Here is a 17,648-nt window from a genome sequence, read left to right as displayed (position 1 = left end):
AATAAAGTGATCGGTTGCTGCCCTACTGCCCATTCAGAAGGCTTTTACAATGTTTTTCACAATGTAGCATATATCACTGAAGTTTCACAAAATTCTGTTCAGCAATATGCTGCACAAATGGATGACTTTTCTGTGACTGACTGCATATACAATGAACTTCAAGAAAAAATTTACTTTAAGGAAGAAAACTTCATGATAAGCCTGAAATAAACTTAGTAGATGCAGACTGTCTTGCATGGATACTAGTTTCCATCTGGGGCATTTGCTATTTATTTATGTACTTTCATTAAAGAATCACTTTGGCATTCCCAGGCATTCTTTTATAAAATCGAGATTAGCTGTAATTTGTTCTTCATCATCTTAATTCTGTCTAGTCTGTATACTTCTAATACCGAATCTTGCATAAGTGAATAGAACATCACTTCAGAGTTCACCTTGATTAGGCCTATTTCTGGTGCAAGATTTCCATGCTCACACATTATAACATTAAGGTATTCAACCTGTTTAAATAATAAAAATTACTAAAAAAGAAAAAAACCAACCATATAATTCAGTCCATCTCTCTCTCACCTACTGGAAAAAGTATCCAAACCTATCTAAAATCACACTACATAACATTAAGAACCAAAGCAAGCAAAGCTTGTCTGTATGAATAAGTAAAATGACATTTTAAATACACTAAGTTTACTGAGATGCACAGATATTTGCACAGCTACCTTTACCTTTCTGAATAAAATAACACTCAAAATTTTATGAATGATTTGTATGTACAAACTACAGGCACAACTGAATCAAGACCACAGTTTTGACACCAGTACATGTTCTTTGAAAGATTAAGCAGGTAATATAGTGCTCTAAGGATCTACCATGTAAAAATAAACATTTTAAGAACTCCAGTTTTTCAGCTTGGTTCTGTTTGCTTTTAAGCTAAACTTATTATGGCAATAAATTAACATAATAATTTTGGTTCGTTGGTTTTCATTTTAAAAAAAACACAAACACATGGAGCAATGGGAATGTGTATGTAATTAACTGTAATCCCAAACTACCACATTTTTTTCTTAAATATTAAAATAGAACTTCAAAGACATTTTACATACCTACTAACCATAACCCAGTCAGATGGCACAGATGATTTATGGGAATTCTTGACTTCTATCATAAACTAAAATAAACAGAAATATAGCATTACACATCATGGGAAGTTAGGAAGACTACAGAACCATAATAATCATATAATCAATAAATCTGCACACATCAGAGGAAAACCACATTCAGCCTGAAGACACTGAGCAGATCAGAAGCTAATGTTCTTTTTCCCCCAGAAGTGAGGGTTACGACATACACATTTTCTGCCTAAAGAGCAACTTCTACCCTGAGCTGTTCTTGTGCCCTGTCTTGTTGCATCTCTGCCCTTTCATTCCTCCATCCACTAGCATGGTCTCCTCACCTCCCTCTTATCAAGCCAAAACCAGACTAAAGCTAGTAGGTTAGTCTTGCTTACCTGATCCTGACCAAGCCTTGTAGAAAATCCAGCATTTACGTGGACTCTACACTACATACCACCAGTACTGAGGCTTGGGGTCAGAAAGGGAACAAATAGGGGAAACCAGTGGTAATGGCAAGAGGCTCAGTGCAATGAAATTCATACCATGTGCTTATTGCAGTATTTTATATAATTAATGTCAGTTATTTTTATAACACCAGCCTGAGGCCCTAGACATCAAAGAATTGAGGCATTCTCAAATAAAAGAATTCAGCTGGAAAGTTAATTTCTAGCAGAGATTACATTAACCCAGAATCTGATCACCTTCACAGAAGACCACGAAACTCTCATCTGACAAAGCTTTTCCATTACAGTTAGTATGATTTACACAAAACCTTCCACGCCTCACCAGAATAGCCAGCAATCACCTTCAAGTACAAACAAGAATAACCCTAACACAAGTACAAGACTCCAGCAAGGACATAGTGCACTAGCTCCTAATTTACCTAAGAGACCTTGAAAATACTTTATTTTAGAAACCCTGAAACTGTATAATACATGAGACAAAAAGACTGAAAATGGGTAGATGCAGAGATCTGCAAAGATTTGAAAATGAGCCAACTGCTGCTGTCACTAGTGGTGTTGCTGATGTGCTGGTATTACAGTTTTTTCTGAATTTCATCAAAACAACTAAATATGCTGTGTTTACAAAAGGAAGACAGAAAATAATGCCGCATTTGTATCTATGCTGGATGACTAACTGAACTCAAAACAGTCTGAATTAATGCAGCCAGTTTAATTGTCTGGTTTGTTTGCATGGTTAGTGAGAAACAAACAGAGAGGTTGCAATTTTCTTCAAAACAACAAAAGCATTTGCTTTTTCATCCTTTAATTCTTAGCTCTATTAGATAAATAATTGCAGTATTAAATAAACTGGGCCCAAAGCACTGCTTATGCTATGCAGGAAGCAAACATTTGCCAAGTGTAGCAATTTCTCTCTAAATCCTGCCTGAAACAAATAGCCCTGCTATCGCTATCTGGACAGCTTTCTGTCCTGTTCAGTGCACACTACAAATTACATTAGAGGTCTGGAAACAAAAGATAAGACAGATATGGGTGTAACCTCATGTTTTGTAAAAGGTATGTGTCAACTGGATCTTCATCAGAACTCTTAACAGGGACTTTACAAATGTAAGTTAATAAACCGTGGGCTGACTGAAAATCTAACCAGGTATTCATAATCATTGGTTTGGGGGCACACATGAAGGAGCAAGTAGTTTGATTTTTTTTTTTTTCCCCTCCAAGAAGTCCTGTTCCCTGAACAGATGTTCAGAGTAGGGAGATACTTAGGAAAAGTTTCCTGGCAGCTTCTCTCTCTTCCAGAACTAGCAAACCATAAACCTGATTCTGCCCAGGTCTGTTGCAAAGAAGTGTTTCAATACAACATCTATTGGAGTGCTACAACGACATAAGAAGAATATACCGTACAGATCTGAGGAAGAAAGAGCTCAACTCAAAGAGACTCTTGTTATGCCTATGCTCTGCTCCTCCCATACAATTCCCTTTCCATCATTTCCACTGCTTTAGCGTCTTTCCTTTCCTCACTGACCATCTCCTCTAACCCTTCCTCTACTGCGTCTTTTGATGTCTCTGAAACACTCTTACCAGACTTCATTAAGTAACAGATATCCATAACCTCTGCAGCTCCTTTCATGAATTTACCAAGACAGATCTCTCTGTCTGCAATGGTTTTTGAGCCATCCCCTGCTACAAAAGCCTCCTCTCTTAAACGTGTGCGTAGTGACTGGTGGGTTCTGAAACTCTCCTGTCCAGTTCACATCTGACTACTTTCTTAGATGCTCTCCTCTCTTTAGTTCTTCTCTTCTCCTTTCCTTCACATACATCATCATCCACCTCTTAAACCAGCCTGAGAAACCTTTCAAATCCTGGCTCTTCCCTTCCTCACAGAATACTCAAACACACTCTTCCATGTTTCCTCTTGAACTTCATCATCCATACTGACAGCCTAGCCAACTCTTCTCATCTCACCATCCAAAGAAATAGTCACCTCAGGTCTTTATCAAACACTCTCTCTAATCTACCCCTTCTCACATTCTCTCTTACCTCCAGCATTGCCCACCTGCTCCCTGCTGTGTCTCTTGGGTCTTTCTCAGCTTCCTAGGTCCTCAGTGTCACAGAGGGCTGCTTCCAGCTCCTTCCCTCCCTGCCCTCACCAATTCATCTCTCTTACTCCCAATTCTCATTCAGTTTCCCAACTCCTTTCTTTTCCCAGTTTTCTGTGGAGTTTTCCCCAGCCTTCCCACCCTCAGTTCCCAAAGGACAATGCTGAACAGTACTACCTCACTGCTCCTTTCAGTTCACCCCAAAATCTAGCAGGATCCGTCATCTCTTTTTTTGTTTGCACTGAACTTATCAGCTCGCTGGAGCATGGACTGCCCACACTTGCACAGTATCTAGCAAACAAAAGCTCCAGTCTGCAACAGCCGTTTCTAAGAATTAGAAGTAAAATAACATTTACCACTCTTTAATACTGTTCCTTTTCTCTCCCATCTTTCAAATTACAGTCTTAATCAGTACTTACTTTTACCATTCTTCAAATTAACCTGATGCTGTGCTTCCTGGTTCTCTGAGAATATTTCAGCACTTAATAGCCACATAATTAACCTCGGAAGTATGCAAGTGCTTTTACATATACAGAAAAGCAAAGAATTACTGCACCAAATTCAACTGCACTAATGTGCCTTTATTATTTAAATCACTAAAGTAATTGACTTAAATAAAAAAGTGACACTGTCACAAAACTGCTCTTTAAAGTTGTACAAAAGATTATAGCCAAATGACCTCATGAAGTATCACACTAAATGGAGAGAGTTCTAGTTAAGCCTAACTTTTAGGCTATTTTCTACACAAGGAAGGGTACAGTCTTACATAATAGATACCATATTACCTCTTGACCAGAAACTGTAACATACTCTGCAGAAGGATTCTTAATCTGTTTACGGATGTCCACCAAATGCAATTGGATTTTAGAAAGCACATCCAGGATCTCCTCCTTTTTCTTTCTGATGACAGGGAAGTCTGTAAGGTCCTTGAACAATTGGGTTTTATCACCAGTCCTGTCCATAAGAAGCAGAAGATAAAATAACAGTAAAAGCAAAGACACATTCCCTGATTCTACTGGCTGCATCCATATTTTTATTTGCTATTCTCATTTGTTTTAACACTAGCTTTATTCCCCTCTAAATACAGCTTTTCTGTTACTTGGTCATAGCACAGCACTACACCAAGATACCACACACACACACACCCCCAACATATTAAAACCCAGACTATTTCTGTTCCTTTCTACTTTATCACATTATGCTTGTTCTATACCAAACCCTGCTGATTTGAGGTTTTTGTCATCTCTGAATGTACATCCTGCAGCTTTCTATTTGCTCTCCCTCGGTCAAGCAGAGCACAAAATGGAAGCATAAAGAAAGATCACTCCTTTCTGACTCAACCCGTAATTCTGGAAGGCAATTGCTGCCCCAACCTGGAGCATCCCAAGTGCTGACAACATCTTTATCGTGACTAAATGTGAAGCACTAGATAATTTCTGTGTAACATGAACACAAATTTGTGAAATATTTAGAATTTGGCCAAATTTGGCCAGATTTTCATGAGGCTTGCAAAGAGAAATCCCTCCCACAAGGCCTTCATCAAAGCAGAATGTCATCAGTAGTTTCTTCGAGTAGCTTCCTTCTTTTCTCAAGAGAATATTAACCGGAGCATTTTTTAATACACGCGAAACAATGCTCTTTTCTAGTCTCAATGTCAGAAAATGACAGAACTGTTTTGGCTGCACTATATCAGCTCGGGAGTGAAACTTGAAACAGACAACGCCATTCAAATGTTTAAAACTGGGAAGCTGAACAAGCTATTAAAAATATGATTGTCATCAAAAATAAGAAAAATTTAACTTATCGTAATAAGTATCAGACAAACAATAAGAAGTAGTGCAATTGGCCCTAAGTTAATTGGAATAGACATTTGTATTTTAGAGCAAACACAAAACTATAGCAGTTAATTACATAACTACCCTGAAATCTAATATTTGGAGAGCAAGTAATTAGCAAACTGAAAGTAATAAAACATGGAAGCAATAAAAAGTCTAATATTCTACCTACTCCGACATCCCTTTGCCTGAGAATGAAAACTACAGCTGGAGCCAGTGACCAGACAGGTAACACAAAGCTGTGCTTTGATTTTGCATTACATGGGCGTAGTTATTATGTAAGTGACAGTAAAGATGCCATTTTAAAATACAATACTAATTTTTAGAAACAATTTTGTGCTAATTAGACCTGTTGCCATGGGAATGAAAGGAAAAAAAAAATCACTAGTAGCCAGCAGCTGACTGTGAAGACTGTCACTGCTATGTGATGCCTACCAAACATTTAAAAGTTGACAGTTTAAAAAAAAGCCAGAAAATGCAAAACCTCTAACTCCCCTGGAGCAGAGGGATACTTTTGAAAACAAGGATTGTTTACAGGATTTTATCCACAGCACATAATAAAATTAACACATGATGCAGCATACATATGTGTGTGCAAGTGTGTGTGTGCACGTATGTGTTTGAGTAGCGATCATGATTTCAATGAAAGAAAAATTTTTGAGTACAAGTAATATTGCTACATGAGTCTGAGATTAAGGCCAAAAGATAAGTTATTTTAGTCATCTTGAATAAATGCAAATGAAATATATGCATTCTGCAGATCAGTGGTGATTATTTTCTACTTACACGATTGTATCTTATTTTTGTATACTATTTTAGCCATCACCAACACAGTAACAGAACCACCACCCTCCATATTTTAAACCTACATACAGTAAATATGGTATAATTAAGATACAGTCTGTTTTGTTATAACCTGCCACAACTAGAATTGGGTATCATGCATCAGTAGAAATCTCATAATCCCACCTGTGCAACGGGCATAGCAAACATTTCTACCCTTCTTAACTCCCAAATTTATACACCTTGCATCTGTCTCCAATTCAGAAGCAAACAAGGTAAGTTCTAGACTCTAATTCTCAAATTTCTTTAATTTTAAATCTCAGCTGGAGAAAGAAAGATTTTAAAAATAAATTGGATGTTTATTTTTAGTCTGCTTGAAAATCCAAGATAAGGACTATGCTGCCCCAATATAACTACACATTGAACTACATACCACATCTTTCATCAAAGAATCTCTAGGTTTATCACAGTCAATTATCTCGTAATATTACACATGAGGAAATGTTAAAAGTTAAATGAAACTTGCTCATAGCAGGGAAGTTTAGGATGACCTGGATATAAAGCTGGATGATACTCATTTTGTGTTCAGAATCTCCTCTTAGCATGTTGTGTAAACAAAAACTATGCTGAACGGAGACCAAAAACCCACGAAGTCAAGCGCTCAGGTTGGCTGTGCAAGCCAGACTACCTCTGTGCCTAGCACCATAAGAGAACCTTTCCTTGAAGATTTATAGTGGGTTTTTTTTCTGGAAGACAGTGACTTTTTACTGACCACGAAGTATTCCTCCTACATCCTGTCCCCTGGGAGGTTTTTCACATCCCTCCCTTACTGAACTCATGTTCTTGCTTTACTATTCTACATCTTAAGCCTCCTGCTGCTTTCTTCCTGCGGTTAAAACTAGGATCTCAGGGTAACAAGGGAGGCAGCAGTTCTCCAGAAGAAACAGTACACAATAAACTGAAGACACTCTCCCTTATAATGCATACTCATTACAATTTAGCATCTTCATTTGTCTACCATTTTTTCTTCTTAGACCAACAAAGGACAGAACTGAGACAAAAAAGGGCAGACAGCCTCTATTCTTTCAGCTCACCTCTCCAAGACTGCAGGAAGGCAAATGCAGGGAAAAGCTTGATCACACCCAGAGACTACCGAGGTAGGTGCTTGTTTAATCATTCTCTAGAGGGAGTCCCTGAACAGGGCACTAACCCCAGAAATGCTCTGCAGGGCTACAAGTCACACAGGCTACATGGAATCTTTAGAGCTATTAAACTTCATATTCTCTGTCATTAGTGAGCATGTAAAGAGATTTCTAAAAAAGGATGGGGGGGCACTCAAAACTTTGATGAACTTTCACAAAAATAGTAAAAGGCATATTCCTGACAGCAGAGCAGTCCCTCTGCTAAAGGTCAAGTCTCTCTTCAAAAGGAATAGCTTCTCTATTTCAAAAAATAAAAGTTTTTAAGCAAACTGACATGAGCAAAACATATTTTGCTCTAAATTCATTCCCCAAAACAGCTGAAAAACTTTCAAAAAATTATTCAGCCTGAGGCAGGCACCCACTAGGCAAAATACCTGCTTGCCTAGTTTAACTTTTAAAAAAAAAAATAATATAAGCTATAGAAAACAACAATCTCTGCTTTAACTATAAGCAACCTGTACATATATAAATATAAACCCAGAAATATAAAATAAGGTGTATTAAAACAAGATGCATAATTCACATGACTGAATACATTTAATCAGAAAGCCTATGATGCACAGAAGATTCATATTTTCTCTACTTACTTGGCTGCTTCTTCATTAAGGATCTTTAAATAATGTTGCACTGGGGAGAGAAGTTCTGGTATTTCCAACAGTGCATTTTGTAATAGGGGACTTCTCACGTGAGAATTTATGACTGGAACAAGAGCTTGGATTTCCAAGTGCAGACGACACAGGGTGCTGACTATCAAGAAGAACTCTTGGGTTGAGCACTGAGAAGGGAAAAAATGTCTACATCATTACAACATATTATATTTTCATTAAATCCTACAGGTTTTTTTCCTTTTTGAAAATGAGACAAAATAGAGTTAAAATGTACAGACTGTAACACAACTGCATAATCTTATCACATTCACAAGGTTAATAAAGCATACCAATTGGTTTAACCATTGTCATCAGGAATCAGTCAAGAGCTGATCTCCATTATTCCTCTTGCTGGATGGAGATGTGCAACACATATGCAGTAGACAAATAGCAGAAAAATGGGCTAATAATGTGCAAAGAGTAAAAAAGCAGGTTGAGTAATTTTGAGTACCAGAACTTGTCCATATGGGCTTTTGCATCTATGTAGCGTTATCTGAATCTCTAGGCTGCTGTTTTGGCAAGAGAGGTTTTGGAAAGACAAGGTGAGGCACAGAGGAGAGTCTTGGAACAAGAACAGAGAAAGAAAAGAAAAAAAAAAAAACCGCAAAAAAACCAGCAGTCACTCCTTAATCCTTAAAGTGCTTGTAGCTATTGCCAGCTTCAGCCTCTGGCTGGTTAATCCCAGGTCTATGCGATGAGAAGACTAAGGAAAACACACTTATCTGGTCTTAGTCTTTCATCCTCTCCTCACTATGGAGTTCTGAAAGAGATTTCTGTCTCTTTCAGGCAGCTAGCCGGGGTACCATCAAAAGGCAATCTCCCAGATTGGAGCCAATAGCACACAGTGTTTTCAGAGCTTGCTTCATGATGTCCACAGAGTAGGAATATACTGGTTCCCTTAAAGCAGCTTCTCACCAAAAGCAGTGGCTTGTAAAAGAGAAACTCTTCTCTCTCTCTTTTTTAGCCATTAATATTACTTCTGATCTGGCTCATATAGATTCTAGATGCTCTTCAGCATCAGCACAGTTTGTTACCTTTAGCTCATTTTCAAGAATTAGCAGTTAGGGTCAGGATTTTGTAAGCAGTTAACAACTCTAACATAAACAATCCACCTCCTGCCACATTCCTAATCCCCCCCACTCAGTTGTCCCATTAATCTCTCAGTTACCTAGAGGCACTGATGTCCCACCTACAAATTAGGTAATACCAATTCTGAAATGGTCTTTACAGAATTAAAGTTTGCATTTGTTCTACACCTTATTTGCATACCAAACAGAAACCCAGGCCTATAAGACAATGCCTTCAAACACTGCTAATTCAGTGGCACTTCAGGAGATTTCCATTTCAGGTTTGAAAAAAGTTGTCCATAAATAATTTTGCTGATATTTTTTCATATTTTATTTATCTGTAGAAACATTCCTTCTTCAGTCTTCCACATTTCTCCCATTGGTCAACTGACAACACTGAAAAAAAGAGTTCATTTTCCTCACACGAGAATGCAAGGAGGGCAGTGGGATGCACTGAATGCTTCTACTGTAATATTCTTTGTATGCCATAATTGTTGCATCCTTTTCTTCCTACCTTTTTCTCTCTCCTACACAGGCAACATACAGTCTAGAATTTAATTTCTGGTCAGTAAGTTGTGGTCATGTAGGCTTCAGTGAATCACTATTGTATAAAACACGTCTACATTTTTTTTTCTTCCCAAAGGTAAATTTCTGTTTCTCTTTCCTTCCTGCACCTTTATGCAAGAACTAAGACAACTCTCTCATCTATTGCACTGTAGTTATCCCTCCCAAATAACTTCTGTACCCAAACACAGATGCAAGTATTAAGAAAAATGCTGGGCTGGAAAGGAATGTTTTCTCTCCCTTCCCACATATGTAAACCCTAAAATAAGTTTGCTTTGAAATTTCTACTAGCCCTTCAGAACATGAAGGCCATCTAAACACAACCTTCTGAGAACCATAAAAAAATACATTAAGGTACACTCCAGTTACAGCCTTAGGCCTCTTCTCATTAAATACATGTCACTACTGTGACCAGTGATGGAAGAGTGGCCCTCATGCTGTATAAACACAGAACAAAGATACGTAAAAACCTACAGCCTTAGCAATCTACTATGGACAATGGAAGTTGTAAGTGACTGACAGCAATAAGGCTAGAAACAAAGTAATTTATAAGGTTAATTGCTGTATTCACTTATTTGCTCTATCATAAAGGCTATATTAAACAAAAATCAAAGACAAATAATTCCCGGCCATTTAAAATGTATTCAATCATATGAGTAAGTAAATGTAACTGAAGTCATCATAAAGCCAGCATCTGCTGGATACTCTCCAACTAACCCAAAGCATGGCTGTGTGCTGAAAAACTGAACTCGTCATACCAAACAGGCATGGTTGGTGAATACTTGACTAAAGAAATACACAGTTTAACCATGATATTTCATGACATTCAGGAAGGTCAGAAGGATTACTCAATTTTTCTGCATGCATTTTCTTTCTGTCTGCTCTTGGGCCCTTATATTCCAAGAAACTATGTGTTTACTACTTTCAGAAACTAACCCATAAAGCAGTAAGTATCATCATGTAAAAGTTTTATCAGACAGCCTGAATTTCCCTTCCATTAAATTAATCCCAATATCTAGTTTCCCTCTTCTGTATTACACTAACTCAACTCCCTCTTTGCTGCTAACACCCTTCAAAGAGTTCTAAACCTTCTGTTCTCCTTTAATTGTCAATTTAACCAAACTATAATCTTTTAATCTTTCTTCATGAACAATCCATTATTCAGCCTCATAAAAACTTTGGTTCTCCCCTACACTTGCTGCAATTGATCAAGTTCTTTCTGACAATCTGGAACTTACTTATTCTATCTTGTATAAGCTCTGACCACAAAATAGAACAAAATAATAAAGCAGTAAATCTGTCAATGGCATTTGAAATCAAAGCACAAAGGAATGGTCTGAAAGACTGAACAAATGATAAATCCAGGCTTGGATTCAAAGTTGAAGTAAAAATACAGTATGACTGTCTGCATCATGATCATCAACCTTGATGCAGATAAAGGATAAAATTCTGCAAGACTTCCCTTGACTACAAAATGTACTCAGGAAGGCAAAGACTAAAGCCCTGACATGCAAAATTGCAAAGTAGGTCCCTGACAGACAGCATTAAGTGATTCATAGGAGAACAATGTCCAGAAGAGCGAGCAAATATGGACATTAAGAAATATATCAGTTGAACAGGTGGTGTGTGTTTGGGTTTTTTGTTAAATTATTCTTTAAAAAAAGAAACCAAACAGGGACTTAATTAATACATTATCTATACAAGGGTGGTAAAAGGAAAAGATTTTAATACATAAGAATGCCTGTCTGAGGTGTTCAATAAGGGTGATGAGGCTGGTGAAGGTGAGGCTTCAATAAAGGGAGGAAGCTAGATTTGAAGGCAATGTCACCTATAAAAGAATCAGCGAGGGGCAGGGGGGAGAGCAAACTTGGTTGTGTACAAAGACACCATAAACAACCCTGAAAGTTATGAGATTTCTCAAAGGATGCTTAATGAACGTGCTGAAGCCTCTCACAGCAATTCTGATAGCCTACACACCACAATCGTCATGTAATGAGTTAAAACCTGTTTGATTCTGCTGTGAGCTACAGTCTACAGTACCTTTGGAGAATGGGAAATTCAGCATGCTTTACTGCAAACAACTTTGTTAAACACAACATTCCCAACACAGAGGGTGAACATATCCATTTTGTGCTTATTCACAGTATTACTGTTTCCCCTGGCTTGATTTTAGTAACACTGCAGGACTTTGCATCTAAAATTTAATGGCTCCACTGCAGAAATTATTTACTAAGCAAACAGATAACTTGGAACAGATGCATAAAAATAACTCCAAAAAGTTGTGCTCTACTTAAGCAAGACTGTTTCCATTTAAATCCTAAGTGACCTTACAAAAGATATATACCTGTTATAAATTAGAAGCTTTTAAAATACAGTAAAGATGGTTTACGTAAAGCAGGATTAATAATCTTGCATTCACAGAAGATTTGTACAAGTTTATTCAATGTTATTTTTGAAGTCTAATTTTGAATTATGTCAACGATAGCTACAGCCTCTCTGGCACTAGAAAAATAACCTCAGAGTTGACAGTGATGCCAAACAATAGTTTCAACCAGCAGTTGATCAAATTGTACTGAAAACGGTATGGCTGCTACTGAGAAGAATGCATGGAAGGTGCTCAGCAGTATGCCAGGTCTAACACCTTTTCAACAACACTGAAAGCAATTTAGCCTTGTCTGCATTAGTGAAATTGTTTCCAACAGATCTAAAAAGGAGCCACGGAGACCCACAGCTGACAGCCATTGACCAATCCAAGTTAAAAGCATTTAAAAAAAAAAGGGGGGAGGGGGGGGAGTTGAAATGCAGCATACATTTATCACTCCTTTCAAACTGTAATAACTACCTTTATGGTTTTAGTATAGTGAGCATACTATTTTTGGTTTAGAAAAAATGAGGTATTTCAGTTTAAGGTTACTATGTTCCCTTGTTATGACACTATTTATATTAATCAGCTTAACAGGGAACAATTTGCTCAAACCAGTATTTAGTATTGCATATCTAAAAATATCTGCAATGCAAATTCTTTAAAAGATTGAAAGGATAGTATGTGCAAGATGTACATACCGCTATAATAGAATTTTTAAAAAGTAAAAAAAAATTAAGGTATGTGTTAGCTGAAGTTAGTAACATATTATGCTACAGGGAGAATTTATTTTAAACTTTCTATACGAACAGTAACTAATTTCTGAAACATATGTACCAGGTATTGATTTCATAAGAGAAAAAAAAAACCTGGAAATCAGAACATTTCTGAATCTTCTGAAGAATCACACTACCTTCAACTAAGTATCAAATGTACCTTCCAGGGACGGGCACATTTTCAGCATTGTGCTAGCTGACAAGCTTATGTGAAAGATTTTAAATGCTTAGCATCCAGCTGAGCAGCACTCTTCTACTCTGAGGCGTCTGAGCATGACAATGAAGTAGTGAAGTATTCACTAGAAAACTGAAAGGCAAATCACACAAGGAGGCTGTAGGCAGCCATGCAGCAAAATGTCCCCCTTGTAGCAACTGCCTGCTTTATTTTGTTCAGGTGAGCAACCTGGTAAGTGGGCAGCTAAGTTTTAGAGACTGATTTGGAACTGAACAGGTTTTCCCACCTGCAGCAACACCTGAGGAATTCCAAATGAGGGAGAGACTATGGCTGAAGTTAGGAGCAGAACAAACTGAAATGGCATTTTACTACATGCCCTGGTAAGGTCTGATTATTGACCTCACTCCTTCTGTAGAAGTTTTCAGTGAAAACAGCTTCACTTTAATGTGTTCTGCAAATTCAATGACCATTTGTTATGATGATTCCTGTCCACTTTTAGTGACTGAGCTTTAGTCAAAAAACAATGTTTATTGAGCAAAGAGTACAAATAAGACAAACATTTATGGATCAAGCCTGTATAAATATTTATCTTTGGAAACACATTGTATGAAACCAGCAAGCAACATTAGGATGGCCCAGTAGGACACATTTCTAAAAGTACTGATGGCGTGTTTACTCTGTACTGTTTTTTAGACCTACTCAAGCATAGGTCTCTGCTCTCTTGCTGTTCTGTGTGCTCCAAGGCAAGGCTAAGCAGTCATCACTGAGACAAAAAAAGTAGGATCCTGCTATTCATATTTCTCACTTTTCTGAGATGCAGGTCACAAAAGGAAATGCATGTGGCCTAAATTTTGTTCTATTATTTGGTTGCTCTCTCCAGGGGCTAGAGGGCATGGCTGAACTGGTTATGGAAAATGCGTCTTCCAGCAAGATCTAATTCTGCATCAGCTCCAGGCACTGTTTAGACAAAACTCTTGACAATTCCCTATCTCTCAGTTTCCTTTTGAAGTCAACTTCTAAGTGCTACCAAGAAGTCTTCAAACAGTTCATCTCCAGCCATCTTTCTCTTGCTGTAAAGAAGGGTGAGGCCATTCTGCTGTTGACCGCGTTTCTGCCTGGCAAGATGTCAGGTGCTGGAGCTGCAGGAACTAAGAACAACCGCCAGTCCTTTGCATTAATTCCACTCTCCACAGCAACAAGCAATAATCCTGTTGTGTCCTGAACCATTCCTTTTCCATGCTGTGGCAAACTCAAAGCCGGTAATCTGACCTCCAAGGTAACCACTAATTCCTACTACAAGAATGCTGTTCTAATTCCAGATTTGTCATACCTGGGGGTAGATAAGCAATGGGTTTTGGTGGTTTGGGCAATGGGAACTTATGGAGGGTCAGATTAACAATTGCCAATTTGAATGATGCTAACAGATAAGAATCATTAGCAGACTTATAAAAAAAAAATTAACAGTCAGACCAGGAAAACATACAATGACATTTTTACCACAAGAGCTCCCATAAGGATGCTTTGCCTTGCAAAGTCAGTTCCAAAACAGAGCATTGTTTTGCCTTAATTTTTTTTTTCCTGTCTCCTCTAGAGCTTACTGGGGCAAAATGAACTTCACAATAAAAGTTCTGCAGTGGCTGACCTGGATGAAGGATGTTTGGAATGACTGAGACAATCCAGCCACCTCTGTACACTTCAGAGGTCTTCCTTCGTGAAACACACCTCTTCAAATACTAGCGTCACCGAAGACTAAAGCGCCTGAAGGATTAAATACTTGTCACATTCATCTATTTTCCTGCAGCTGACACTGAATTAACAAGCCTGCATTACAGTATATTCCTTTGGTTAACCCATCAGTGTGCTTCACTCAAGAGTTCTGGAACCGTTAATGGGAATGAAATTGCAGGGGACTTCATTTTGAGCATGTGGGAGATGGATATCTGGAATTAACAGAACTGGAAAGGCTCCTAGTGGGAACTGAAATGGCAGCATTTACTGGATATTCTGTAAAAAAAAAATATTCATGAAAAATCAGTTAATCCATGTTTTTTTATTTATCTACTTTGCAGGAACCTTTCTTCAGGCTCCATATTCACTGTCTGTCTAGACTGAAGAATCTGTTTCCCAGAGTCTGCTTTTGATTCTTTATTCAAAACAGACCCTGTCTTTCAGGGACACTGTCATCTTCTCAAAGTCCTAAATATCTTCAGTGCTTTGGACACCCTCCACCGTGTTCTGCAACAGATGACAAACTAGATTTTTACCAAGGGAAGCTAATTTGTCAAAGGAAAAGTGTGTGCTTGGAGCTTTACCCCCCCATTTACCCTTCTTCAGGATTCTACTAGAGCACTTCTCTCCTGCAACTTCTTTCCAACATCTGATTCGTTAAACGCTTTTCTTCACATTACAATGGCTGTTGTTAAGGCAAACTACATTGCCACCTCATTCCAAAAATCACATGAAAATCCAGCACTTTGAATGGTTCCACCTAAATGCTGGCTTTAAAGCTGAGAAGGGCGAGCAGCCCTACAACAGGAAGGAAGGGACACCTGAAGAAACAGATATAGACTAGTTAAAAAAACAAAAACAAAAAAACCCAAAAGCACAGGATAACAGTGGAGGATTGCCAGGATGCTGTGAAATACAGATGTATCCCTACAAACCTTATTACGTATCACTCAACCTCAAGAGAGTTAAACTATTAAGAAGTGAATTATGTAATTCCTGGACAGTTGTTTTGAAAGAACAATTGGATCATGTGGATAAAGTACATTTTAGAGGATGGGGAAGTTGGTGCACACTCCCTCTTTTCATAAGCTTCATTATGGCTGGACCTCTGTATCCATTCATTGAAATATGCGAGTCTTTCCATGTGCCTAATACTGCAACACACTAGGGCTTTAAAAATTATACAAGAACTGAGTTTCAGGTTTTCAGAGAGAATAAACTTTGTGCTGTACCATTCAAAGAAATTAGAACTTTGCTCTCCTTCTACCCACCTATTCCTCTATCTAAAACAAACTGTCAAAACCTCTAAATATAACAGTGAAATAAAAGAACATGAAGTACTGCACAGGTGCTATTAGCACATTAATCTGCTTCAACTAAGAACTGTCAGTGTCTTGTTACCAGTAATTCTTATTAAAATGTGCAAGTGAGATCCAAGTTACAGAATTTGTAAACAAATTAACATTAATTTGAAAACAGCTAACTACAGCCAAGTGGTTTCACTTGCAAGTGTGATTTTAGATAAGCATAGAGAATGCAATGCTTTGTTTTAAAGGGAAATAATTTATGGCGCAAGGACCTATTGCACCATCCCATCTCACTGAATCCAGCCACTAAATCATGAGTACCATATATGTTTTTCCTGTTAGTATTAGCAATACAATGTACATGTTCTAGAAACCTACTCATTTCATTCTATCAGCATATCACTGATAACAAATAGATTCTACCATAAGGCAAAAATAATTTTTATACACTTGCATCCCTTTATTATGTCAGCCTCAGTCTTGCTAAGAAGAAAATATTTTTTAAACAAACATGCAAAAAAAATATAGAGGTACATTAAGACAGAATGACGCCATTTAGAAAATAATAAATTAGGGTAGTTATGGGTATACCTTTTTGTGAAAAACACTGCAGAGGCCTCTCTCTATATCTGGCAGCTTACAGAGAAGATTGTGAATCTGACCAAACACACTGGATTCTGACAGTAGAATTTCAGACACAGCATCAAGCCGGGCATTTATTTCACTGTAAAAGAATAATCATAAGATCAATAAATAAAACTAGTGTTTCTCTGAGGGGAAAGCATATAGGTAGTGAACTTTTTCCCTTGTTTTGTTTTGTTTTTTTTTTTTGTTTGGTTGGGGGTTTTTTTGTTTGTTTGTTTTGGTTTTTTTTAAACTTTCACTAAGGCCACATTCTCATGAGTAGGTAAGTAGAGGAATTAAGAAATGGAGACAGAGGATCTCGGATTTCCATTCAAGATGCAAGCAAGATCCCGGATATAAGCTCATTATCCCGTCTCTCTGCTCAAAATGGCCAAATATACACTTCACTGCCCATATCCACATGTTCTTCTAGTGGTGTGTAATACGAGCAACACTGAATCCTGAATATCCAACCCTAAATTTACAAACAAGTACTTGGGGGAGGGTCAGGGGGAGTTTACATTTGAACTCTATGTAGCATACTTTATTCCAACAGGGTATAAATATTGGTTACCATTTTGCCCCTCTACTTTTGCTCCAGACCAGCAAATGGTAATTACATGAATCAGAACCATGTTAGGGTTTTGGCTTCCCCCACTCCCCAAACCTGTAACATCAATCTCCATATTTCAGGACTGAAGTCAATCAGTGAGGAAACACTCTTTATGTGAAGAAACAATCCTATAGTTATTTTCACCTTCCTTACAATCGTATTCTTACAGCCACTGTCAGAAAAGAGCTTTAAAGTGGACAACCTACTGTCAAGGTTAACCTCTATTGACACTGCTGCTAATGGCACAGCTACAATTTCCAATATATCCATGAACTGGCTATAGATTGCAGAGCGAA

At 37.8% G+C, this 17,648-nt stretch overlaps 1 protein-coding gene across 2 annotated transcripts in view; it reads right to left on the bottom strand.

Moving 5' to 3' along the window:
• The window catches only part of MSH3 (mutS homolog 3), a 113,975-nt gene that overhangs the window by 36,481 nt on the left and 59,846 nt on the right, over positions 1–17,648 (bottom strand). For both annotated transcript variants that reach the window (XM_035896638.1, XM_035896639.1), the window contains 4 exons: positions 16,707–16,839; positions 8,077–8,264; positions 4,455–4,623; positions 1,101–1,165 (listed from right to left, as the gene is read on the bottom strand). In XM_035896638.1, the coding sequence (XP_035752531.1) occupies positions 1,101–1,165; positions 4,455–4,623; positions 8,077–8,264; positions 16,707–16,839 (555 nt within the window). The remainder of the gene's footprint in view (positions 1–1,100; positions 1,166–4,454; positions 4,624–8,076; positions 8,265–16,706; positions 16,840–17,648) is intronic.

This window comes from Egretta garzetta, unplaced genomic scaffold (assembly GCF_000687185.1).
Source record: "Egretta garzetta isolate BGI_Z169 unplaced genomic scaffold, ASM68718v1 scaffold136, whole genome shotgun sequence".
NCBI lineage: Eukaryota > Metazoa > Chordata > Aves > Pelecaniformes > Ardeidae > Egretta > Egretta garzetta.
This window is presented reverse-complemented; position numbering and strand designations above follow the sequence as displayed.